The 27,694-nt window shown below is 43.7% G+C and overlaps 1 protein-coding gene across 4 annotated transcripts in view; it reads right to left on the bottom strand.

Moving 5' to 3' along the window:
- RHOBTB2 (Rho related BTB domain containing 2) overlaps positions 1-27,694 on the bottom strand; it is a 109,945-nt gene that overhangs the window by 69,879 nt on the left and 12,372 nt on the right. For 2 of the 4 annotated variants that reach the window (XM_033950068.1, XM_033950071.1), the window contains exon 3: positions 10,564-10,765. In XM_033950068.1, the coding sequence (XP_033805959.1) occupies positions 10,564-10,765 (202 nt within the window). Of the gene's footprint in view, positions 1-10,563; positions 10,766-12,542; positions 12,607-13,005; positions 13,062-27,694 lie in introns of those variants that run through there. The other 2 variants (XM_033950069.1, XM_033950070.1) reach the window with 2 other exon arrangements.

The raw sequence follows: 27,694 nt of genomic DNA, 5'->3' as shown, positions 1-27,694 counted from the left end.
ACCAAACAAAATATTTTGCTGGATCTGCCGATTTTTCAAAGTACGCTTTTTAAGCGTAGCACAGCGGGTGCAGGTGTCAGCCCGATGCTCTGGATCCAAGCACTGGAGGCACCAATTGTGTGGGTCGGTGAGGGAGATCGGGCGTGCACACCGCTGGCACTTCTTAAAACCCGGTTGAGGGGGCATGAAAGGAAACACGGCTTCCGCAAAATCGAATCCGGAGGCCTGTATGGTGGCAACAGGCCCCGCCGGGGCCGGCCTGAAAAATAAGGAAAACTCGATGAGTTTTTGTTTTTTTTTTTAAACAAAAATAAAGGGAATCCGATAAGAAAAATAGGAAAAAAGTGAGAAAATACGCGAGCGGGAAGGCAAAAATTAGTTTTTCAACGGTCGTTGAAAACACATGCGTCTTCTTCGCTCCGCGGAAACGAAGAAACTGGGGACCACGCACTCCTCCGTCGGGCGGGAAGGCACTCGCGCATGCGCGGTGCGGCCAACTAGAACTTTCTAGTTAAAAAGGTCCGTACCGGGCTCCGTCGGTGACGTCGCCCATGCATTAAGAATATGCTGCCTGCTTGTCCTGGGATAATACAAAGTTTGCTGTGTAAACAAATCTTTCCTTGCTAATCTTGAAAAAATTTCATTATATTTACCTTTTGCCTTTGCAGAGCCTGCAATGTATCGTGTTGCCGATTATCTACTAATTTGGATTCCATTAATTGAATTTCTTTTTCCAAATCAAAAAACTGTTTACCAATTGTTTTTTTTATATGCAGAATATGAAATGATATTACCTCTCATAGTGGCTTTAAAAGCATCCCACAATATTTCTGTACTAACATATTCAGAAGTATTTATTTGAAGAACTCTGAAATCTTTAATTTAAATTCTTCAAGAAAAGCTGAATCCACAACCAAAGTATTATCAAATCTCCATATTGATCTACTGCAATCTTTGTCTCCAAACTCAAATTTAATCCACACCCCTCCATGATCAAATAATATACCGTATTTGCCGGCGTATAAGACGACTTTTCAGTACCTTAAAATCCTCCCCAAAGTCGGGGGTCGTCTTATACGCCGGGTACTGTTTACATCACAGTTCTTCAACCGCCGGTGCCGGTCCGCACAGGACCAGTGAGATGGACCCGTTAAATTTTCTGCCCCGATGGTGTTTGCAGAAATCTTCTGTTCCTCCCAGCCTCGGGCGATCAAGACAGGCGGTCATTCCCTCTGTGAGTCTCGCCTATGCGGAAACAGGAAGTTGAAACAAAATAGGCGGGACTCAGAGAGGGAAGGTCCCGACGTTTGCAGCCTGTCTTGATCGCTGCCCCTGCTGAGTCGCCGAAGAGGGCCGCGGGGAAAGTGCAGGCAGAGAGAAGATGGTCAGCGTGCGCGGGGAGGTGAGCGTGTCGATTGGGGCCATCAGCAGCGTTTGTGCTGAGAGTCTGCCCACGTGCAGGATGCGGCAGGTAGGAGCCTCCGGCTCGTCTTGGGCAGCAGGGCTTGCGGTGCAAAGCTGTTTTTGCCGGCTTGGGGGGGGGGGGGTCGCGAATGTGCAGGGCACAGCAGGAGTAAGATCATGGGGAGCCTTCAACAGTGGCTGTCTCCTCTCCTAGCAGCTCTGTACTTACCAGGGCAGTGATTCACTTTGGCAACTTCCCCTTTCCTCAGAGGCGGCAACGGACCCAAGGCTGCCTAAGGAAATCACTGCTGCAGGCAAGTACTGAGAGCTGCTGGAAGGAGAGGAAGCCACTGTTGGAGGCTGGGAAGCTGATGGATAAAGGGAGAGCTGCTACTGCACCTGGAGAGAGGTAGAAAGAGAGATGCTGCTGGGAGGGGAAGAAGGGGTAGTCTTATACGGCGAGTATATAACAAACTCTATATTTTAACTGTAAAAGTTGGGGGGTCGTCTTATACGCCCAGTCGTCTTATACGCCGGCAAATACGGTAATTGGATCAATGGAAGCTTGTGTAACTTGCTGCACCGAGTTTGAAACCAAAATATAATCAATTCTTGAAAAAGACTTATGAACTTGCAAGCAAAAAGAAAATTCCTGATCATTAAAATGAAGTATTCGCCATATATCTTTTAAATCACAAGATTGAACCAAATTATCTAGTCCTAATGATTTTATATTTTTGCTTGGCTTTTTATCCATAAACGGATCCATAACAGCATTAAAGTCTCCAGCTACTACTAAATTAGAAGCAGCCAGTGAGAGTAATAATCGTTGTAAATTATTGGAAGTAAGTTAAGACTAGGAAGTTTAAATGTGAATGGACTTAATATACCCCGAAAACGCCAGTTACTTTTCAATGAGATGAAAAGATTGAAATATGATATATGTTATGTACAAGAAACACATTTACAAAAATTGGGGGAAAATATGGTCCATTTTAAAGATTATCCGATGAGAATTTGGGCTTCTAATAAAAAATAGAAAAAGAAAACAGGGGTGGGGATACTATTTGATAAAAAATTGAAAGTTCTGACAAAGGCTGATTGGAGGGATGATGAAGGGAGATGGATTATTTGGGTGGGGGAATTGAATGGGGAAAAGGTGACTTTGGTGAATCTTATTTTCCTAATCTCAACCAAGGGAAATTTTTTGAAGATCTTTTGAGTATAATTTTAAAGACCCATGAAGGATTATTATTAATAGGAGGGGATTTAAATTTGATCTCAGACCTCCGTTGGGACACTACGAGCACTAAAAGTGATAGAACTAAAAAAGATAGGAAACAATTAAAAATATTCTTGAAAGTATTACATTTATTGGATGGATGGAAGAGCATACATATGTTAGGTAGAGATTATACCTACTATTCGCCTCCACATAAAGTATATTCCCATATTGATATGATTTGGTTAGATAAATCCCTAGGGGGTAAATTAATAGATAAAGTTGCCAGCTATCATAAGATTTGAGAACGGTAGGAAAGCAATTTGAACTAAACTATCCCACATATTGAAAGAAACTAATGGGGGCCGGTATATAAAGGTGCAGTGAAAAAGGAGAAAACAATGTCAAGAGAGTCTAAAAGAGAAAATTGTTACCACTGGGAGGTCTGCATTATGGGAGGAATCACCTTGAAATCACAGTTCAAGGGACAGAAAAAGATTAAATGCCTCATGGGAACCTCAACCAGCAGGGACACAAAGCAAAGAAAGATTATTTTCTTACCTCGATAATCTTCTTTCTTGTAGATATGTCTAGTTGTCCTGAACCATTGGGGTCTTATATCTGAACCCGCAAGTTGCTTGCAGAAAACTGTCAATCATGTTTTCAACTCCACCTCCTTCCCAGGGAGCTGCTCCTGCCCCTTCAAAAAAGGTTTGGATAATTTCCTAAAAGAGAAGTCCATAGGCCATTATTGAGATGGCTTGGGGAAATCCACTACTTATTCCTGGGATAAGCAGCATAGAATCTGTTTTGCTTGTTGGGATCTAGCTAGGGACCTGGGTTGACCACTGTTGAAAACAGGATACTGGGCTTGATGGACCTTCGGTCTGTCCCGCATGGCAATTCTTATGTTCAGTTTGTACAAAAGCAATCAAGCAGCACTGTAATGAAAGACATAACTGGAATGATGGAAATGGGGAGGAATCCCCAACAGTACAAATATGTTCTGCTCTGTTACAAACATTACGAATAAACATTATAACATTCAAACAGCTGTTATAAAAATAGATACAAAAATGTGTGCAAGGAGCACTAAGTTTATACAGAGCTCATAGCTACTCGCATGTCCCACTATCTAGCAGTCTTGAAGCAGGCTATATACATCAGTTGTCTCAAACTCAAATCCATTGTAGGGACACATTTTGGCTTTGTAGGTACCTGGAGGGCCTCAGAAAAAAATAGTTAATGTCTTAAAGAAATGACAATTTTGTATGAGGTAAAACTCTTAGTTTATAAATCTTTCCTTTTGGCTAAGTCTTAATAATAATAATATTGTCATTTATAGCTAAACAGACATATGATCGAGAAACTGTTTTATTTTACTTTTGTGATTATGATAAACATACCGAAAGCCTCAAAATAGTACCTGATGGGCCGCATGTGGCTCCCGGGTCGCGAGTTTGAGACCACTGCTATATGCTGTCTGGAACTCTTTTTTCCAGATCTCCTGAAAGGCAGAGTTTCCTCCAGCACCAGACTGATTCCAAGGCAGAAGGCAGGTGAAGCCCACATACAGGATGGAATGTGTCTAGTGATCCCAAATCATAGAGATGTACCAAAGTAGTCCCCAGAATCTAGGGTGGGCCCTCCGAGCCTGCCTTTATGACAGAGGACCCAAAAGCGACTTCTTTCCAGCCTGCACGTTTTCTACTCCCACTATGTGAGCAGCCAAGAGAGCCTGCAGATGAGCTTCCACCCTCCGGAAGAATAGTTGAGCTTCTAGGTACAAAGGGGTGCTCCTGGTGCCTCCTTGCCATTGACATAGGCCACCATTTTCACATTGTCCAAGAAGACTGACTGCCTTGCCTTCCAAAGACTTCTCCAGCGCCTGAAGTGCTAATCAAATGGCTTTGAGTTCCAGGTGATTTATGGACCACTTCTGTTCAGCCAGTGTCCATCGACCCTGCACTGGGTGATCGTTGCAATGACCAAACCCCCCCTCCCCAGCCATAAAGTGTGGCATCAGTTGTTAATATCTGCCAGGAGGAAATGCGAAGAGGCATGTTCCTGGAGACCGTAGCTATCTGCAGCCACCACTGACTGCATGCTGCTCTTCACCATCAGCAACCAGGGAAGTGACTGCTGAAGACAGTCCATCTGAGGAAACCAGCGAGAGAGGACAGAGTCTTGGACAGGTCTCATGTGTGCTTTCACCCAAAGGAACCACCTTGGCTGGCCATCCATCACAAACCCACTATTAATCTCAGCCGAGCAGAGAAGGAGCCTATAACAACCTGCGCTCATACTCTTGACTTAAATCAGGGATGCAAGCAGCTACGAGGGGATGCCCCTGAACTATAAATAATAATAGCAGGCCGGATAGCTAGGTGTCCCCGAGAGGCTGATCCTGCTATGCAAAGATGGTTTTTTTGAGTATGGCTGGATCCAAAGAGGGGGGGGCGCGAGTCACACAGAAGATCCAACTTCTAACAGAATCAAAGTAGATATATCTAAAAGATGGGCTTACCAATTGGCAGAGGTCCCAACAAGTGGAAACCTCTGGGCACTGAGTCTCCAAACAAACATTGAGAAAAATACCCCAAAATAATAAAACCGCAGAGAAGAGCAGAAACACTTCTGAGCAATTACTTGCAGAAAACTGAGGGGGCAGGAGCAGCTCCCTGGGAAGGAGGTGGAGTTGAAAACATGATTGACAGTTTCCTGCAAACAACTTGCAGGTTCGGATACAAGACCCCTATGGTTCAGGATCACTAGACAGACTGCACTAGAAATTGTGAATGAAATTAGAACATAAAAGTAAGGAATTTAAAACTGATGTTGTTACCCAACAAATGGCCTAGTTAGAAATAGCATCTCTACAGTACAAAGACGGACAAGCCCATAGTCAGTCCCCTTAGGCTTCTGCGGCTGGTGTCATAACTGTTGCAGTTGTCTGGGTCTTGCTGCATCTGAATACGATGGCTAAAAGGTTAATTCTACTTATTCAGATGCGGCAAGACCTGGGCAACTACAACAATCAAACCCACAGTCCCTTCTCTATGGTATTTGGACTAAGGATAATATTCATGTGCTACAACAGGTCCAAAACATGGAGGTAAAGCTAGTGACTCACACAAAAAGGTTTGATCATTTTACTCGGCTTTTGCATACCAAACACCAGTTGCCAATTCACCACCGAATATCCTACAAAATTCTCCCACCAGCACACAAAACTCACCACTCAGGAATCCCTCATACCTTTTATGTTTACTGACACCTTACTCCCTTGCACTTTATCTTATGGTCTTCACAACTCAACCAATTGCTAAGCCCATCTTTTAGACATATATACTTTGATTCAATTACAAGTTGGATCTTCTGTGTGACTGGCACCTCCCTTTGGATCCAACCATACTAAAAGAATCCATCTTTGCATAGAGAACCGATACATTTAAACTAGGACTGAAGTCTTGCCTTTTTCAAGATACCTTTGATTAAGGGACAGTCATTTTCATGTCCTGTGCTGGTTTTCAGGGATGTACTCAGCTGAGCTCTGTAACTCTTTGCTTCCTTTGTCCTATTGATATATAATTCCTTTCCTTCCTTAACTATATTGATTTATAAATATGATCTCCACTCTAGAATCTCTTTTAAGGACAGTATATCAAATCATAATAGACTTGAACATTTTTTGACATTTTCAGAAATTCTAGCAGTTCAAGGTAAGGGAAAAGGAGAGGATGCACTGTATAATCAGCTGTAACACATCATTCCAAACCCATTGCAAGCAAGAAGACTTTAATAATAAAAGCTACTGGGGCAGTAGATGGAACCACAGAAGGATATATTGCAATGATAGACTACATCTTTCTGTAGAGGAAGGAAGATCCCAACTGAAAAATCCAATCAATATATGGACAAGCATTTAAGCAAGAGGAAAAGGGCATCAGAGAGAAAATAAGTTCAGGATATCACTCCTAGCAAAAGCACTCATATAGTGGGAAAATTAACAAGTAACAAAGGGAAAATAGCAGTAACAACAGGGGAGAGAAGACCAGAATAAAAGCTTCACACAATAAAACTGAACAAGCTAAAAATTGGTGGAAGGCTATGAGCAACCTAAGCAATGATCTGAAAGCCCTGATGGTGGAAACAAACTTGAACATTTGTGGCCATTATGGAGACTTACCCCCCACTTTTACAAAACCATACTGCGGTTTTAGCACCGGTCACGGAGGTAACAGCTCTGACACTCATAGAAATTTTATGATCATCGGAGCAAAAAAATGCACTATGGTTTTGTAAAAAAAGAGGGTAGGTAGTTTGATGAGACTCATGAACGGGATATTACCAAACCTGGCTCTAACCTATTCAGGAGGGATAGAAATGGCAAAAAAAAGGAGGAGCAGCTCTCTAAATAAAAGAATATAAAAACAGTTGAAGTACAGGGAGTGTGAGAAAAACAGGAAACTCTTTGGATCACACTGGAAAGAGGAGATGACATTCTCACATACTCTGGTGTATACAAATCTCCGACTCGCATGGAAGAATTGGACAAAGACCTGATCATTTATCCCAATAACTGTCTAGATGTCTCAGAATCACTTGTCCCTTTGGCTACCTAATAAGGTATTTTATTGAATTGTACGAACAGTGTGAGCATATCTTTGTTATGTGACTGTTCTTCCATAGTTCCTATTATGGTATCATTTGTATTCTGCTGATATTTTTCATATTTCTATTATATGATTGTTCTATTATGCTGTTTAATGTGTATACTGTATTTCTGATACTGAATCATATCAAGATGGAGCCGGGTTAAGTTGTGGATTGTGGTGCCTCATGTCCTTTTTTGTTTTATTTTCTGTTATTCTTACATCCTTTTTCTATTTTTTTAAATTTCCTATGTTATTTCTTTCTTTCTTAACTTGGTCCAATTGAACAATCTTCATTTTGATTATTTTTCTTCATAACTGAACTACCAGTACTTTGCCGTTAACAGCAAAATTCTTCTCATCTTACTTGCCTGCTGCGCGGTGTACTGCTTAGGCTCGGCCTGGCGGTGTTGATGAGCAGCGGTGCTTGGCTTGCAGTAAGGTGTGTCAGGAGTTTCATCTAGTTTCCATCACTCCTCCCCTGCATCTTGTGGCTACTCATGATATGTATGGCGTCATGCCTTGCTCTTCAGGTTGGGGCGGAGTCTACTTTGGCGGCAACCCATTGGTGATCTCGACGGACGACGTGCTGTGCTCGGCGTTTTGTCCGTTTTTCTCCCCGATCGCTGCTCTTTGGCTGCCTAGTCCTCATATTATGGTGGAGATTACTTTGGCGGCAGCCTGTGCCGGTGTTGGATGCTGATCGGGAGCCCGTTTCTCATCCCTGGGTCCCTGGACTGGCCTTCTTGCCTGGTGCTTTAGCTGAGTATCTTGTATGGAGCTGGCTCAATTACCTGTTGATTGACTGACTGACTTGATTTATTATTCAGAGACTATTTATGCAGGACTATTTTTCTAAGTTTATTTTATTTATTTTTATCTTTTATTTCCCTATTTTTGATTTTGAATTATTTTGCTGTTTTTTTCAAATTTCTTTTGAAATGTAACTTACCATTTATTACCTTGGAATTTGCATTCAATCAGGTACCTTAACTAGACTGTGAGCTTTTAGGGAAATATTTCAAGTACCTAATTTCTTTTTAAATCTGTAAAGCCGCTTTGACCTCTTGCATTAAGTGGGACATCAAATGTACAATAAACAATATCCATCCATTGGTTTCAATCTGCCATTTCCAAGTTTATCTTATTGACTGTATTTGGTCATTTATCTATTGCTATGGTGTTAACAAAATTGTAAGTTTTATGTCAAGCCATACTAAACTAAACCTGTCAAGTACATCCCAATAAAAAAATCCCAATAAAAAAATCAATACATATGTATTACAAAGGTGGGGATGAAAGATGAGGTGATTGTTTATTGTTTATCATTTATTCAAGTTTGCTAAAATCTCCTTTTTTACAATGCAAGTCAAAACAATGTATAAATATAAAATAGAGAAAGATCTCCATAGAAACTATAGGAAAGTGTTCAATCATACAAGAGATTCAGTCAGGTGCCAGAGCAGAAACTGTAGACTTCTTCTAACCAAGATCTCATAGATAAGTCAAATTATCCAGTCAAGGTTCCAAAGGAAAGTCCAAAAAAAATGGGTCTTCGGGCTTACCTTAAATTTTGCAAAAGAAGCCATTTGATGATACTGGATTACTTTAATCTACCAGATGTGGATTGAAGTATCCCAACTGCAAATCTGGAAAGAAGTAGAAAGATACTAGATGCCCTAAAGGTGCTTTGCTCAGAGAAATGGTGATGGAATCCATCAGAGAAGGACTGATACTGGATTTAGCACTCATGAAAGGAGAAAGTGTGTCTAATGTCTGGATGGGCACCCGCCTGGGTAGCAGTGACCACTACACAGTGTGAGGGGAAAAATGCTTGAGTACCTAAATAAATTCATGTAAACCATTCTGAGCTCCCCTGGGAGAATGGTATAGAAAACTGAATAAATAAATTTGATATAAAACCTAATGGTAGAGTCTAGACACACCATAATTTCAAACATGCTGACCAGTAAAATGATAGAGTACTTGAAGGAGAAGATAAGGGAAGTGGAAAAACAGTGAGCTAAATGAAAGGGATTATAAAAAGAGCAATAAATCTTTATATAAGAAAAAGTAAAAGCAACAGGAAAAGAAAACCTATATGGTTCTCCAAAGAACTGGCTGCAAAAATCAAAACACGAAAAGGATGTGTTCAGAGAACACAGAAAAATACAAACAAGAATACCAAATGAAGCTTAAGGAGTCAAAGAAAAATCAGGAGCACAGGCAAAAGAAAAATATGTCACCTTGCTTTACATTTATGACAAGACTTGTTTCATGGGAAAAGGAGGAAGGTCAGAGGTGCACTTGCAAGTCTCAAAGGTGCTGAGGGCTGATGTATGGAGATTGACGAGGGAAAAATGGGAATATTCAACAAATACATCTGTTCAGTCTTCTAGGAAGGAAAATTTGGAGAAGATCCGCAGATAATTGACAAAGATATATAGAGAGAGAATGTAGATACTACACCATTGACAGAAGCGATATTGCAGGACCATTTCCAGTGACCGGCACTGAATATCTGGTTTAATTTAGCCCGGGGTACACTTAACTGGCTAAGTCAATATTCAGTTACTGGCTGGTTAAGTTTATAGTAGTCAAAGATAAGACTGCTATTTGGGCAGCCTGTTTTGGCCACTCAACTTGGCCAGTCAGCGCTGAAAATTTCTGGTTATTGCACAATATAGCCAGTTAACTATTAGCCACTAACTGCAAATATTCAGTGGAGATAACTGGTTATTTCACTACTACTATTATTTATCTTTTCTATAGTGCTGAAAGGCATACGCAGTTCTGTACATTTAACATTCAATAGAAGGTCCCTGCTCGGAAGAGCTTACAATCTAATTCACACTAAATATTCTCATTTAGCTGGTTAAGAGCTATTTAACTGGTTGGCACCATTTCTAGTCAGTTCAATCAGCACTACTGAATATAATTACCCCTAGGACTTGACTCTGAGGTGCTCCACCTGTTCCTTAAAATAAAATGTATTTACCAGTTTTCACTCAACTAGTTTCTAATTCAGTTTACCACCTTAGGGCCCAACCCCAGGTTACTAATTTAATCATCAGCCTGCTATAAGGAAGTGCAAAAAGCTTTCCTGAAAACTGATTACAACACATCCAGAGCTCACTTGATCTACAGTTCCATTCATCCAAGTCAAAGAAAGTGATAAAGATTTATCTGACACAATCTCCCTCTAAAGTTCTGCTGTCATGCAAACATTCATGAGTCCCCTTCCCTCCCCCCCCCCCGCGTATTCACACTTGTGCCACTTACCTCCTGACAGACGCGGTATTGGTCAATAGCCCACACTGTAGGCACATGGGTTGCAAGGAGCTGGTACTGCGTCAGTGTGGCATTACAGGCACGAGCACAAATGAGCCGGGTCTTGCCAACTGCATTATCCCCAACCACAACACATTTGATGGTTTCTACATTTGGCCTTTCATAATCCATGTCGGAGTCCATTAATTGGGATCTAAAAAAGCAAAATAGCTTCAGCACATTTGACCCAGGGAAATACATCCTGCTGCTTCAGAACCTTCAAGTCTCACCCATCAGTGTGACAGAAAAGACTGGATCAAAGAACTTAATCCCCACTTTGTATCCCCATTGCATATCTTTCATTAAAAGTTTTTCATCCTAAAATACCTTTTTTTCCTGCAGATACCAGAGAAACTCCAATGCCATATCACTCAAACCTCATGCACTGTGGTATTTGTAGGGAAAAAAAAGAAGAGGAAACCTGGATACTTGCTTGAGAAACACACTATGTACTTTAAAAAGTTTGCACACCTAATCGTTCAACTTCCTTCTTCAAGCCTCTGTTCCAGCCCTGTCTAAAAGTCATCCCCATCTTTTGCTCTCCCTTCTCCTGTCTTTCTTTGCAGCAGTCTTCTCTCCTCACTAATAGCCCTGTCACCTGCCTCTCCCCCACCCATCCGTCATGCCCCCTCCTTGTTAATTTGCTTTTCTTTCTGTTCATTTTTACATTATGAACCTGTAAACTGTGTTTGATGGCAGACATTCTTTATCTGATTCACTTTCTACCCCATCCTCCACTGCTCTTCCTTACTCCCTGCTTCTTGCCTGAGCCTCATATCTGTTTGTGACCAAACATAAACCTTTTTCTCCCACCAGCTCCTCTTTATTCACCAGGTATAGGCCAAGCGCTCCAGGTTTTGAAGGCCAGAACAGCAGCAATGTCAAAAAGCAGCCAGTGGTAGCACTTTCCAACACTTCAGAATTATACACACACAGCTGGAACAAAGTCCTTTCTCTCATATGACGAGCACACCTTTAGCAAGACATAAAGGAACAGTACATTTCTAGAAACCTTAGCTGACACAGCAACGGCACTGCTGTCAGGAAGTTCACATCAGGAGAGCCTCACTTAGCTCTTACAGGAAGTCTTGTGCATGTTTTTACAAGCTGAGCCCAGCAGTTTTTTGTTCTATTTGTACAAAGGAGAGATGGACAGAATATATGACACAAGGAAATGGCTGGATTTTTTTTTCCTAGATAACATGAATTTGGGATATCAGCTGTTCTAAAGGAACAAAAGAACATCGATATAAAAACTTGGGAAACCATAGGCAGTGGAATAGGATGGGCTACTAGGGTCATTGCTGGTCCAGTATTTTGATTAACACAGCATCATTAAATAGAAAGCTTAGAGACAAACAGAGCTGTAATTTGGCTTGTTTTGGCCCCTCCAACCAAGACATTCCACTGCTCCCCTGGGGCACCTACAGCACCAACATAGCTGCAGCAAATTATAGCGCAAATTCAGATAGGGCATTATGTTGCACCTCTCTTTCCCCACCTTCCCTTTTGCAAAGGGAGAAAGGGGTTTGAGGATTCCATCTAAAACTGAGCTTCCGGCAGAGGATTTTTAGTCAGTGACTTCTATCATTTTTGCTGTTTTGGTCAGTATAAAAGTTTCCAAGTACTGCATGTCTGGAAATCCTGACCATAAAACTTGAAAGCAACTTGTAATGAATTAGAGATCATACATTAAAATAAACTTACAGCTGTGCATCTCACAGAAAGAAACAGCAGATTTTGTGTGTATGTGGGAGGGGGGCCGGCACATTAAATCCCACCAACAGCAAGCACGGAAAATGAACTAAATAAAGGTGGGGAGAGCTGAGCCTGTTCGTCGTCCCTCCGCCCCTCCCTTTTGATAGTACACACACGCACATACACTGCCCTCTACCCTCCCCATCAGCTGTGCTCCCCAAACCCCATCATACCTAGGGTCTTGCCCGGCACACCTTGCGGCTGCCCTCTCGCCATCGCCTTTACCCACACACTCCCACGTGCTCCCCTTCTGGGAATTTAAAGAGCTCACCAGCTCTGGTTACCATGGAAACAGAATCTATTCCCTGGAGCCTTCCACTGTCTCCTAGCAACCGAAATTATGAAATAGCAAATCTTGTTGGAATCTTTACCAATAAAAAGAACGAAATCCGAGGCAACCAAGCAACGGCCGACTTCAAACACTACAAGAAGGAGGATAATGACAGCGCGAACGGCCGATGGAAGGTGCTGAAGAATAGACAGAATCACTGATACCTGCCTCAGCCTACACGGCATTTGCCACACACAAAGTTCCCCAAGAGGGCCAGACCGGCAGGAGGAATGCTGCCTCCCGCCGCCGCCGCCCCCACGTCGATGCAGAGCCCGCCGAAGCCAGGGCCCCCGATACCCCCGTACCTTCTACTGAAGATCGGCAGGAGGGATACCCACTCCCTCCTGCCCGCAGGCCCGCCTCTTCCAAAACGGTGGGCCTTCCTCTTCCCGGTGCATCCTGGAATGCACTGGGAGGGGGTCTAAGGCACTGATTGGCTCAAAAGCCAAAGGCCCCTCCCAGGGGAGGGAATGTAGGCGCAAGAGTCATACAGGGCCTTAGGCCCCTTCCCAGTGCATCCCAGGATGTACCGGAAAGGGGCCTAAGGCCCTGATTGGCTCAGGCGCCTAAGGCCCTTCCCTAGGGTGGGGCCTTATGGACCTGATCCAATCAGGGCCTCAGATGCACCGGGAAGGGGAAGGTCTGCCAGTTTGAAAGTACGGGAGTTGGAGAGGGGTATCGGCTGGTCGGACAGGCACTAGCTACCAGGCTTTGCCCTTGGGCTCGGGGACATTTTTTTACGGTGGCGGGTCTGAACTGCTTTAGCTTTATTTTCCTATCAGTGCCTGAGTCAATTAGCACTCAGGCACTGCCAGGAATGTAAGGCCACAACAGTTCAGACCTTGCTGGAAAACTTTGCCCGTAAATAGTGGGCAAAAAGTTTAGAGCATTACACGGAGTGCTCATTGTAATTCTAATGAGCTCCTTGTAATAAATTAGTATAGGATTCTCGGTGGCTGCAACGGGGATCGTTAGCAGCCACGGAGAAACCTTTTGTGCATTAGGAATGGAGTTTTCCGTGCCATTTAGACTGCTTTAACGAGTCTTACTGCCATGGAAAGCTAAGCCCCAGTAAGAGTGCCTTAGCGACTCGTCCTGCCTGGAAAGCTTTAGAGCACTGGCCCAGTGCCACTGAGGCCACAGAGCGAGCCTTCGTATTAACGCACAGCAATTTCTAGTTTGGCCAGAATCTCAACTCCCTCCGTCTATCGTTGCTACCAGGGGAAACAGACCATCAGCTCCGATGACGCACAATAGCTTTCTGTGGCAGTGAGACCGGTTAAAGCAGGCTTACTATCACGGAGAGTTCTGCAGATGCGCAAAAGGGTTCTTCGTGGCTGCCTATGGTCCTAACACCCACCGAGAACCCTATGCAAATGCATCAGAAGGCGCTCAGTAGTATTCTAATGAGCTCTCCTTGTGATGCACTAAAAGTAATGCCCCCCCCCCCTTTTTAAAATCGTAATTTTCTGGTAGGTAGCTACTGTGCACATGTGTGAGCACACAACAGCTGCTCCCCCCCAAAAAAACAGAGTTACCCTCTCTCCTTGCCAAGCCTCCTTCCTGATGGTGGGACCTCCCTCCCCCCACCTTTTTTTTTTTTTAAGATCGGCAGGAGGGATGCTGTCATAGGGCCAACAACCCCCATCTTATTTTGAAGATTATCAGGAGGAATGCCCACTCTGAAGTCTGTCAACTGAACCAGAAGGGAGCTACTGTTCCTCCAATCAATCCTTACCATTCTCTCAATTAGACAGCTTTTTCTAGATATTTACAGAGATTCTAGTCTCTCCGTAATTTATTTATTTATTTCTAAAATTTATAGACCACCTATAACTAAGTGGTTAACAATAATAACATTGGCTTCAAAGCTTTGGGACTTCCTTCCGCTATATCAGCGCACAGAAAAATCTCTTAAATCATTTAAATCACACTTGAAAGCCTACTATTTCAAATTGGCGTTAGACCCTAGTTCTTAACACTTCAGTTTAGTTCTTCCTTTGCTCTCTTCTCACATTTTTCCCTATCCTGTTCTTATCTTACCCCCTCTTTTATGAACACAAAGCATGGGTTTTAGCACCGACAGTAACTGCTCCAACGCTCATAGGAAGTCTATGAGCGTCGGAGCAGTTGCCGTCGCTAAAACCCGTGCTATGCGTTCGTAAAACCAGGGGGTTATTTGTTCTTCTCTCTTGATATTGTAAACCTTTCCTGCCCTTGATTTGTCATTTTGTTAATTGTACAGTGTACATTTCCCTGTTGTGTTTATTTTTTAAATTATTTCCCTTTGATTTTTATCTATTGTTAACCGCTTTGATTTGACTTTTTTTGTTAATAATGGCAAATAAAATAACTAACTCTAGCAGGGGAAGCTCTAATCTGATCTGTGGTTTTGGGGATTCCTGTTTCAGCTGATCGGGGATTCCCCTGCTTCAATCAGCTCAACTGGCAGGGAGAGCAGCAGCCAGTGGCAGGAGGAAAAAAGGGCACAAATTTGTTTTGTTTTTTCAGCATGACAAGAGGGATGGGGGGGAGGAGGAGCTGTTCAACCCCTTTTACTGGAGCTGCTCTGCATGAATAGTGTGTATATAATTGGCATTCTATTCATGCAGAACATCACACAAAATTTGCTTCTACAACGGTATTTTTTACTATGGTGCTGGAGCTTTGTGCATCCTGCCCTCTGTCTGTTTCCCTCTTCTGAGATGAAAGAATACCACCCCACTTCCTCTCCCCCAACCCCATGGGCAACATCATGCATCAACACTTAAACATCAAGCAACATTAGCTTACCCCTGCCAAATCGTGCAGCTTCAGCCCTTACTCCACCCTGCATCATGCAGCAACACCTTCAGCTCCTCCATCTGAATCATCCCAAACCACCTACTCCCCCACCTTCGGTATCCTGCAATGCCAGATCTTTCCCCATCCTCTCTCTCTTTTAAGGATCAAATTAACTCTGTGGTCAAAAAATGTTTCTTTAACCTGCGTTTATTGAGGAAGGTTAGATAACTCTTTCATCATCGATATTTTTCCATATTAGTTAAGTCAATTATATTATCTCGTCTTGATTATTGCAATGTTATCACAAAAACTTGTCTTTATAGATTGCAACTGATTCAAAATACTGCTGTGAAATTGATCTTTGGGAAACGTAAATTTGATCATGTGATTCCGTTGCTCCAGAGTCTCCATTGGCTCCCGGTTTATTTTAGAGTTCAATTCAAATGTGCTTGTGTTGTCTTTAAAATCCTATATGGTACCTTTACTCCTCTCCTTCCTTTATCTTGGAACGTTTATAGATTCTTCTTTGCAAGAGGTAATCAACAATTTAAATTACCTCTTCCTTTCAAGAAAGGGATTAAAGGAGTCAAGATTTTTAGTCAATCTCTGATTTTTAGGTTTTCTGAACTTTGGAATAATCTTACATTCCTTTTAAGAAGTTCTGGTTCATCTACTTTTTCGTAAATCTTTAAAAACCATTTTATTTGCTAAACATTTTGAAAATTAATCTTCTGAAACTTAGTCTTATTCTTTATGGGTTTTATTTGTTAAGTTAACTATTGTAAACCGAGTCGAGCTTTCTTGGAATGATGTCTCGGTATATACCTTAAATTAGATTAGATTAGATCTTCTACTAGTGACTCTGTGCAGTATGGCATGCATCTGGTAGCGCTATAGAAATAATTAATAGTAGTAAAGTAACACTCATCCCAGTGACATCCCACGCCCTCGGTGTCAGTAAACCTATCCCCGCTAGCCTCAGCATCACCTAACCTGGTCTAGCCCTCTACCCCAGCAAGAATTAAGAAAGCGAAAACTTTACATCGCTACCATTGCTGTTTTGATATGAACATCTTCTCCACAGCTTTGCATCGGCTAACCTGGGTCTTGACCCTGCTCAAACCCCCCTCCCCAGGGGTCCCACCATTCACGGACCCCCCTGCCTGTTCAGCTCTCACTGCAGAGCCCAGGAAGGCTGGTCATTTTCTCCTTTTCCAAAGGAAGTGGTGTTTTCGAGTTCTGCTTAAACTTATTTATGCCATCTACTGACAGAGAAACATGAAGGCAGATAAAGGCCAAATGGCCCATCCAATCTGCCCATCCACAGCATCCACTATCTCCTCCTTTCCCTAACAGATCCCACTTGCCTGTCCCCGCTTTTTTGAACTCAGACACAATCTTAGTCTCCACCACCTCTACCAGGAGACTATTCCATGCATCTACCACCCTTTTTGTAAAAAAGTATTTCCTTAGATTACTGCTGAGCAGTAGCATACCTAGGGTATGTGGCACCCGGGGCCCATCATTTTTTGACACCCCCCCATGTAAAAAAATATTTTTTGTAATAACCATGAAACGGAATAAATGGTCATAATAGAAACAGGCAGTGAAAATTTTCTTTTATTGAAGCTCATATATGTAACCATTATTCCAAACATAACATAAATTATGTCTGAATTGTCATGACATCAGAAGTACATATGGAGTAGTTGCAGGTGATGCATGGGACAGTTCTGATTGTGTTCGGTTTTATGTGTTTTTTGAATAGAAGGGTTTTTATTTCTTTTTGAAGGTTTTGTAGTCTGTGGTCGAGGTCAGTGGGTTGTAGAGTTGGGGGTCGAGTGTTAGGAGGTTGTCGAACAGTTTTTTTTCTTTTGACGATTTTGGTTGGAAGGTGTGTGAATGGTGCGTGAGTTCTCCTATGTCTGATTGAGGTGGATTTAATTATTTAGCTGAAGAAATTAGTAACCCCCCCCCATTCCACACACATTAATTCTCTTCCATTTTTGTTCCCATTCTAAAAAACACTGATAAGTTCCCAGAAAAAAAATACATTAAAATAAGAAGTGAAAACAAAGGCCCCTACAGATGAGAACATAACATAAGAATAGCCTAACTGGGTCAGACCAATGGTCCATCATGCCCAGTCGCCCATTCTCATGGTAACCAATACAGGTCACTAGTACATGGTCAAAACCCAAAAAGTAGCAACATTCCATGCTACCGATCCAGGGCAAGCAGACACTTCCCCCATGTCTTAATAACAGACTATGGACTTTTCCTCCAGGAATTTGTCCAAACCTTTCTTAAAATCAGCAACTCTATCTGCTTTTACCATAACTTCTGGCCACTTCATTTTTAAGCTTAGATCTATCCTTCCAAACAGAGACCTTGCTAGATGTCAAATACAGAAAGAACAAGGTAACTTCACAAGGACTTAGCTGTGCAGGAAATGTGAATCTCCTCATACACCCACCATATAGTGCAAAAATGTGCAAAGGTCTGGTTTTTTCTTTCGATCACTACATAGCCTAATGCCACACGCTGTTACAAACATATTCTGAAGGTCAATGCTAAGGTTAACAAAGTTTCCTTCCTTGGACCACAAGGAGATACTGACAAACCACTGGAAGAGATCCCAAAACAACTATCCAGGCACAACAACCCAAAGACCCACTCAGTGTGTGAACCAGTTGAGTGGAGTGGACTAACTGGGGGGAGGAAATAGGCCCGGAGTTTGCTCAGCAGAATTTCCCAGACCACCTCTTCCTCTCAACACATTGACACGCTGCTGCCACCACCACCACCATTAGGAACACCTCACCGGGTAGGCCAGCAATGCTATAAAGTTTATAAAACACATTATTATATTTTCTTATAAAGCATATATTTTAACTGAACTCTCTGATATCCTCAGCCTTGCCATTCACAAAAATAGAAGGAAGAAAAGTTCCCGTTTCCTGCTGTCTCATGTCCCCGGCCTATACAATATTTTTCTTCTGCAGACCCTTCAAAAGTCTGACCAAATCCTCGTTTCACTTGCATTATAAAGTACTGAGGATGCCATCTCTCCCCAATCCCAGGTTCTAAAGTCTAAGACAGTAGCGCAAACTAGTGCTGCCCGATTCAAGAAAAAAAAAATAAAAAAAAATTTCAATTCGATTCAGCCTATTGAATTGGTTTTTCGATTCAACTTTCCTGCCCAATTGGGTGTTTGTTTGTTTTTTTTTCAAACATCCTGATGAGTTTATTTTATAGCTTTTTCACGCCCCTTTGGTTTCTCCTAAACACACTGGCGCTGTGGTGTAAATAAAATAAAGAAACAAAAAGGACTTTTCCTCTCTCTGTTAAATCCTAGCTCACGTTTGCGGTCTAACACCAGCTCTGGCAGGATACACATTGCAAATCTGACATGTTGTAATCACAAAACAGAAAATAAAATTAGTTTTTCTACCTTTTGTTGTCTGGTTATTTTTCAAATCTTGTTGGTCCAAGGCTCTGGTTGTCTTCTGATAACTTGCTTGCCAGGGTCTCCTTCTTCCTTCTTTCTGCATGCTAACCATCCATCTGCCATCTCATAGAAACATAGAAACATAGAATATGACGGCAGAAAAGGGCTGTAGCCCATCAAGTCTGCCCACGCTAATGACCCACCCCCAGACTTCACCCGGCTAGAGATACCACATACATATCCCATTTCTTTTTGAAATCGAGCACGCTGCTGGCGTTAATCACCTGCAATGGAAGTTCATTCCAATGATTGACTACCCTTTCGGTGAAGAAATACTTCCTGGTGTCGCCATGAAATTGCCCACCTTTGATTTTCAGCAGATGACCTCTTGTGGTTGAAGGTCCTTTAAGAAAGAAGATATCATCTTCCACCTCGATGCGGCCCGTGATATATTTAAAAGTCTCAATCATGTCCCCCCTCTCTCTACGTTCCTCGAGCGAGTATAGTTGCAGTTTATTCAGTCTTTCCTCATATGGGAGGTTCTTGAGTCCCGAGACCATCCTGGTGGTAATTCGCTGAACCGACTCGATTCTCCGCACATCTTTTTGATAATGTGGTCTCCAGAATTGAACACAATATTCAAGATGAGGTCTCACCATGGATCTGTACAGGGGCATTATGACTTCGGGCCTCCGGCTGACGAAACCTCTACGGATGCATCCCACCATTTGTCTAGCCTTGGATGCAGCTTTCTCCACCTGCTTGGCAGTTTTCATGTCTGCACTAATGATTACTCCCAAATCACGTTCTGCCCTAGTCCTAGCTAAGGTCTCACCATTTAGAGTGTAAGTTCTGCACAGGTTTCTGCTGCCAAGGTGCATGACCTTACATTTTTTTAGCATTGAAGCCTAGCTGCCGAGTCAAGGACCAATGTTCCAATAAGAGCAGGTCCTGCTCCATACTGTCGGGTAAGGTGCTGTTATCTACTATGTTGCATAGTTTGGCGTCGTCGGCGAATAGTGTTATTTTACCTTGAAGCCCTTGAGTCAGGTCTCTTATGTATATTTTGAAAAGGATCGGTCCCAAGACCGATCCCTGTGGCACTCCACTGGTCACCTCCGATGTATTGGAGGGGGTACCGTTAACCACCACCCTCTGGATTCTACCGCTTAACCAGTCATTGACCCATGTCGTCAATATCACTCCCAATCCCATCGAAGTCATCTTGCACAACAATCTGCGGTGCGGGACACTATCAAAAGCTTTGCTGAAGTCCAAGTACACGACGTCTGTCCTCCCCGTTTCCCTTCCCTCCCCAGGAGGTCTGGCATCTTTCCTTTTTTCGTCTCCCTCCACAGATTTCTTAACTACCCTTTCATCCAGCATCTCTCCCTCCTTCCCCACCACCCCAGGGTCCACCATCTCTCTCTTTCTTTTCCCAACTACCCTCCTATCCAGTATCTCTATCCCCCCCCTCCACACCATCCCTTGAGTTCAACTTCTCTCACTTTCTGTTCCTTCCCTCCCTAAAAACCATGGTCCATCATCTCTCTCCCTCTTCTCTATTTTCAGACCCATTATTTCTTCCCATCCAAAATCCGGCATATGCGCATCTCTTTGAACCCCCCATGCCCTCCGTGTACTTCTACACCAGGGCCCCCCCTCCCTGAAGGCCTATCCCCCCCTTAAAGGTCTGCATCCCACCCCTGAAGGCCTGCCCACCCGAAGGCCTGCACTCCCCCCGAAGGCCTGTTCCCCTCTTGAAGGCCTGTCCCCCCCCCCCTTTGAAGGCCTGCTTGCCTTTCCCCCTGGCCTGCCTGCCTGCCTTTCCCCCCCCCCTTAAAGGCCTGCCTGCCTGTCCCCCCCTTGAAGGCCTGCCTGCCTGTCCCTCTTGAAGGCCTGTCCCCCCCTTGAAGGCCTGTCGCTCCCTTGAAAGCCTGCCTGCCTGCCTGTTCCCCCCGCCCTTGAAGGCCTATCCCCCCCTTGAAGGCCTGCCTGCCTGTCCCCCTGGCCTGCCTGTCCCTTCCCCTTGAACGCCTGCCTGCCTGCCCGCCCCACCCTGAAGGCCTGATGCCCTGACTCACCCCGAAGGTCCGCTCGCCCCCCTGGCCTCCCTGCACCACCTACGGTAGAGAAGCAGCCCACAGCAGGATCACAATGCCAGCGATCCCTGCGCTGCTTCGAAGCTGCTTCCTCCGCAGCAGTCCCGCCCCTCCTCTGACATCAGAGGAGGGGCAGGACCGCAGCAAAGGAAGCAGCGCAGGGATCGCTGGCATCACAATCCCGCTGCAGGCTGCTTCTCCACTGCAAACGGTGCGGGGGGAAAATCCGGACGTTGGGGGGAGAACTGGACGCCAAGGCCGGGAGCACCACCTCAGCGCTTGCACCCGGGGCGGACCGCACCTCCCCCCTTGGTACGCCACTGCTGCTGAGTCTATCACCTCTCAACTTCATCCTATGCCCTCTCATTCCTGAGCTTCCTTTCAAATGAAAGAGACTTGCATCATGTGCATTTACATCCTAAGGATCCTAAGGATCCATCCCTGCCAGTTCGGAGGCAAAACAAGGTGATTTGAAGGATCTGAAGAACTTAGAAAAAAAATCCTGATATCCATGATGGCTGCCACAGCAGTATTTTGTCTCATAAATGACCTAACTAAAGTTTTAAAAAATTAAAGAAATAGCCTTACTCACTGTACATGTGCTCTAAAGGTGCTGCAGCCTGCCTCAGCTCTAAGAAGTAAATTTGGGAGAAGAATCCCTGGCTTAATCAGCCAGTCCTCCAAATGCTGAGATTTTTGGGCTGCTAGTTGGACTGAAGTCATATTGATCCTCAACCCCCATGGAGCCATGCAGGCGAATGGGGAGAGGTGAAATCACAGCTGGCACCCTGAAGAGCCCTGCTGGGCCTCCTGTAGATGTAGGTGAGCTAAGCTACTGGGGTAAGGACCTTGAGCTCCACAATAGTTTCTGCAGGCTGGCCAAATAGATCCCCAAGGGATTAACCTGCCAGCTGCAGACCCAAGTCTGCTTCTTCTCCATGTAGAAGAACAAATTGTAGATGTGGAACAAATCATCTGAACTTCTCTTATTTTCTATGGGGAAACTTGCTTTGATATATGAGCGCTTTGATTTACGAGCATGCTTCTGGAACAAATTATGCTCGCAAACCAAGGTACCACTGTATATTGCTATAACACATTTGAGCTCCATAAATGTTTCTGATTGGTATGGTTATTTTGATGTTTTGATTGTTCAGTTATAATGGCTCTATTATATGCTGGCTACACATTTTTTACTCCAGACTCTTTTGGAGAAGTTAAGTACTACGCTCATTTTCTGTGTCCTACTTGTGATTTTGTTTGGCTTGGATGAACTTTGGCTACTGCGCACCCTCGGGTGAGGGACAGAGACAGCCTGACAAGTTATTCATTCTTTTTTGTTATTATTGTTTATTTAGTCAATCACTTTTAGCACACTGGTTTGTGCACAAGTTACTTCACAAATTGCACATGGGGATGTCCTAGGATGTTTTACACGTTGGGTGTATGATTGTGACAGCTGTGCATCAGGGGCTGTGTTTCCCCATTGCGGGCTGCGGGAATGAGGACTCACCATTCACACAAAAATTTATTAGGTGTGCTTACCAGGGCTGTCTCTCCCCCTCACTCGATTCGGGTTAGGGGAGACTTTTTCTCCTACAGTTATAATATTTAACATTGTTATTCTTTCAGAGCAGAACAGATTTCTAGTCGGGGACTCTCCCCGTGCCCTTCCTTCTTTGTTCTTGAATAGGACTATCACCTACTTTGGTTAAAAACTGAAGGGTGCAGCAGTGCCCTCTGGAGAAGGAGGAGGAATTGAAAACTTGGAATGAATTCCATCTGCACAGCTTGTGAGCATGGGGAGAATACTGTACTGCAGTGTTTCTCAACTTCTTCAGGCCAAGTACCCCCTAAGTCTAACAAATATCAACCGAGTACCCCTGCCTAAGCTCCTCCCCCAGACCCGCCCATGCTCTACCCCTGACCCCACCCCCATAATAGTACTAAATATAATGAAAATTTCTTCCATCCAATTTTCATATACACACAATATCATCTTATTAATACATAATGGTAACCACAAAATTAAAAAAAACACAAAGCACATTGTACGCATAGAAAATGTTAATTATCATTTATATATATTTTTTTTCAAAGAGGTCAAGGCAGATAACTTTAAAATATGTATTGTTACCTTAGTAACAACTATAGAAAAATAGACAAATATAGTGCAAAATATAGACAGCAGATATAAATTCACAAAACTGACACATTTCAATCACTAAATTGAAAATAAAATCATTTTTCCTACCTTTGTTGTTTGGTGATTTCATGAGTCTCTGGTTGCACTTGCTTCTGACTGTACATCCAATATTTCTTTCTTTCTTTCTGCCTCCTGCACACTTCCTCTCCTCTGGACCTTATTCCCTTTCCCAACCAACATCTCTCTCTATCCCTCCACAAGTCCAACTTTCTTCTCACTCCTCCACCCCTATTGGCAACATGTCTCCCCCTTCTCTCACTGTCCATCTGTCTTTTTTAAAAAATGTATTTTTATTGAAAAGTGGTAAAGAGAACGCATACATGAAATTCAATACAATCAGAAAAATAGTCAAGCAAATAATTAAATAAGTAACAAATGGAGCCATGAAGAATCTAGTTAGCCATTAAACAAGCTAGAAAAGATGCGCTACTCTCCACACACCAAATATTTTGAAATTGTGAATGTTGGCTATGCCCTGGTCAGTGGGACATATGTCTTGAGAAATCCAGGCATTTCTCCCACGCACTCTACTACCCCATTCAACATGTCTCTCTCTCTCTCAACCCTTGGATCATGTGCAACATTTTCTACCACTGCCCCATGCCCATTTCTCCTATCACCCCTCTCCAGCATAATGCCACATATCTCCCTCCATCACTATGTCCAACATTCTGCTCCCTTGCATCCCCTTAAATCTGTCTTATCTGTTCCCTCTCCACCACCATATCCAACATTTCTCCCTCTCATTCTTTTATTCTCCATTTTCACTCCTCTCTTTCTTTGCCCAATTTTCCTCTTTCTTCCTTTCCCCATGTGCACCATCTCTTTCCCTCACACTCATGCCTAACAATTCTCCCTTTCTATTCCCTCCTTCCTATGTCCCATGTTAGTGCCCCCTTCCTCCCTCACTTGTGTCCCATATTCATGCCACTCCCTTCCTTCTGTCCCGAGTTCATGCTCCCCTCCCTGCCTTCTAGCCTTTGTCCCAAAATTGTACTCCTTCCATGTCCCAATGTGTTCCTTCCCCCCTCCCTTCTTTCTCCCTTTGTCCCAGATCATGGCCCCTCTTTCCCTTATTTGCTTAAGCTGCACTCACTGCTTCTGTCTTCAGCGGCACTCGTTGCAGGGACACACAGGCAATGATTCACAAACTGCACACGGCTGACCCACATGCCTTCCCTCTGGCGTCAGAGAGAAAGTTTCCAGGTGAACCACTGCTCACGCATCCCTGCAAATAGAGCCTCTGAAGGCAGAAGGAGGTAACTGGGACCCTCCCCCCCCCCCCCCCCCCCGCTGATCCAGAAGGCTTTCCTCTGATGAAAGCTCTGTCATCAAAGGGAAGCCCTCTGGGTCAGCTTCAATGGAGGGGGGTGGGCGGGAGGGAGGGATTCCTGGCAACGACTTGACAAGAGGGTGGAGGGCAGGAAGAAGAGATCCTCTGCAATGGCTTCAACAGGAGGGTGGAGGGCAGGAAGGAGGGATCCCTGGCGGCAGCTTCAACAGGAAAGTTGAGGGCAGGAAGGAGGGATCCCTGGCGGCGGCTTTGGCGGGCAGGAAGGCAATATTCTTACAGCGGCCAGTACTACATACCCCCATCAAGTGGCTCGTGTATGTACCGCGTGTTGAGAAACACTGCACTACTGTCCAGAATGACATACCTATGGGGGAAGGAGGGCCCATCAAACTGGTCTGCACAGGATCCCACAATTGCTAAGACTGGCTCTGAACGTCTACACATGGATTGTGTAACAATAGGCGTTCTCTTTCTGTACACCTGCTTTCTGCATGTATATACAGCCGCATGATGTTACAAAATCCCTTTCCCATGTATGAAACAGGCTTTAGAAGTGGAAAAAGCTTTATAAACCTAATACATGCCGGGGGAGGGGGAGGAGTTCAGAAAGTATTTTCCACTTGTAAAGTCTGTCTTACACAATGAAAAGGGCTTTAATAGAATTAAATGGCCAAACACACGGCAAATGTGCACATACTCAGTCATATGTATTTATATGTGCACCAGGCATAGGTATTCCTGAGTGTGTATTTTGGTTGTAGCGATATATGTGTTATATGTTATAAATAGGGCTTCTGATCCTGGGGATTTCTACATTTCAATTTAAGATGTTTAATTTTCAGGCAATTAGTTTTTTTGGAGTGTGATATGAACAGATGTTTTATTGCAATATAATGTTTTAGGGACTTTTTTAGGTGAATTCAGCTCCCTCTCCAGGTCTGTTCTCTCTTGCTCTTCATTCTTTCTTTTCTCACTCCCCTTTTCCAGTCTTTGCCTGTTCTGGATCCCACATTCATTGAGCATTCTCTCTCATTGCTCTCTGCCTCTTTCATCCAGTCTGTCTTCTGTCTCACACCCCTACCCCTTTCCCTTCCAACCTTTCTTGCAGTCTAGGATAATGTAGTGTGGTTGCTGTATTAAGATAAAAAATACAAATATAACTTTAAAATGAGGTGATACCTTTTTTATTGGACTAACAATAGGGGGCTCATAATTGAAAGAGAAAAACATCTAAAAACCGGCCCAAATCAGTACTTGGACGATCAGTAACAAAAGACGTCCAAGTGCCGATAAACCGGGTTTTGGACATATTTATAAACAACCTAGGCCTTCATAGTGGTGCTGAATGACCATAGCTAAACGGGGCGTGTCAGGAGGAGTGTCAAGGGCGGTATTTGGGCGGGACGTGGGCAGGCTTAGACTTAGTCGTACTGCATGTATAACCGAAAGTTATACAGCACAAGATCGATGGAATTTGGACGTTGTGACTTAGACTATATAAAAATGGTCAAAGTCTCAAAAACCCACCTAAAGTGACCAGATAAGCACTGCAAACACATAATACAAACCCCACACACTACCCCAGTGATCACTGACCCTCCCACCCCCATAAAAATATTAATCACAACTTGAAAATTGTGCCTCCAGAACATCATCACCTGGCAGCCTGGCATAGGAAAGCCTAGTTGTGCTGCACAGAGGCGTCTTAAGCCATCTTGGGGGTGGGTTAGAGACCCATAGAGAGGAGGACCCATGCCCATAAGCCCCTGTAATCACTGCATTGATATTGAAACATGTACACTCCCCTATACACCCCCAAAACCCTTTTGTACTGGCATATAAGTGGCTCCTGCAGCCATAAGGGCTATTGGGGTGGTAGATAAGTGGGTCTAGGGGATTCTGGAGGTAGTTTGGGGGCTCACCATGAGCTATAAGGGAGCTGTAGTGAGATGATAACATGGCACCTTTTTTGTGAAGTTCACAGCAAGAAGAGGAGGCCAATCTTCGGGCACCGGCACCAACGCACAGGACATGCCGGTACCGGTGCCGAGGCCAAGATGAAAGTAGGAAGCGGGTTCAGGTGGGTCTGGGGGACTTCAGATCGCGGTGGGGGGTGCCGGATCGCGGTGGGGGGTGCCGGATCATGGGGGGGAGGGTGTCGGATAGCGGGGGGGAGGGTGCCGGATCGCAAGAGGGGAGGCCTTCGGGGGGAGCAATGCCGGTTCTCATGGGGGGGATAGAGCAGCGCCGCTGGCCTCGGGGGGTGGGAACATATCAAAGCGAGTTTCCATTATTTCCTATGGGGAAACTCGCTTTGATATACGAGTATTTTGGTTTACGAGCATGCTTCTAGAACGAACTATGCTCGTAAACCAAGGTACCACTGTAGTTTGGATAACTGTGATATTGTTCTATAAGAACTATAAAAAAATACTTTAAATCAGAGGTTTTCTGGATTATGGTACAATCTCTAATATTCTCAAGATTAGACTAATGTAACTTCACCTTAGTTTTTGCTTTAAATTTCTCATTAATTGCTTAAAATTAGTATAGGATTCAGCAATTAAACTAAGGCCCTCCTTTACTAAGCCACGGTAGAGGTTTCTATTGCTTTCTGGGGAACTAAGGGGCAAATTCTGTAAAGGACGTCTGACAGTTAGGCATCATTTAGACGTCTAGCAGCAAAATGCTGCGCAAGATTCTATAATGTATAGACGTCCTATAGAGAATCACGTTCAGCTCCACTGTAAGGCTGACTCACTGCTTTGATACAGACTGAGTGAGAGGAGGAGGAGGAGCTGAAGAATATGTAAATTAGGCTTGCTACAGACTTTGCAGTAAAGGAGGGTAAATACCCATTGGTCAAGACCGATATTTTTGTTTACAAGAAAGAAGAACAGCAAAGGTAAAGAACCTAATCTTCCATTATCTTTTATTATTGACCATTAGAATGTGGGCTTAGCATTTCTTAATGCAAGACTTTCCTGTGTGCTAAGCCCAGATTCAACATGGCAGTATTTAGGACTTTTTTATTTTTATCATTTTGCAGGTCTCACACAGATTTTTCCATTAGTATGCATGGCTTGCAAAAAATTAACATGGGAGCACTTATCACCTCTTATTTAGGCTCCGGGTAAGCTTCTACTCTCATTTTCCA

Source organism: Geotrypetes seraphini, chromosome 6 (genome assembly GCF_902459505.1).
Source record: "Geotrypetes seraphini chromosome 6, aGeoSer1.1, whole genome shotgun sequence".
Taxonomy (NCBI): domain Eukaryota; kingdom Metazoa; phylum Chordata; class Amphibia; order Gymnophiona; family Dermophiidae; genus Geotrypetes; species Geotrypetes seraphini.
Note: the sequence above shows the minus strand (reverse complement) of the source record. Positions and strands in the feature narration are given on the sequence as shown.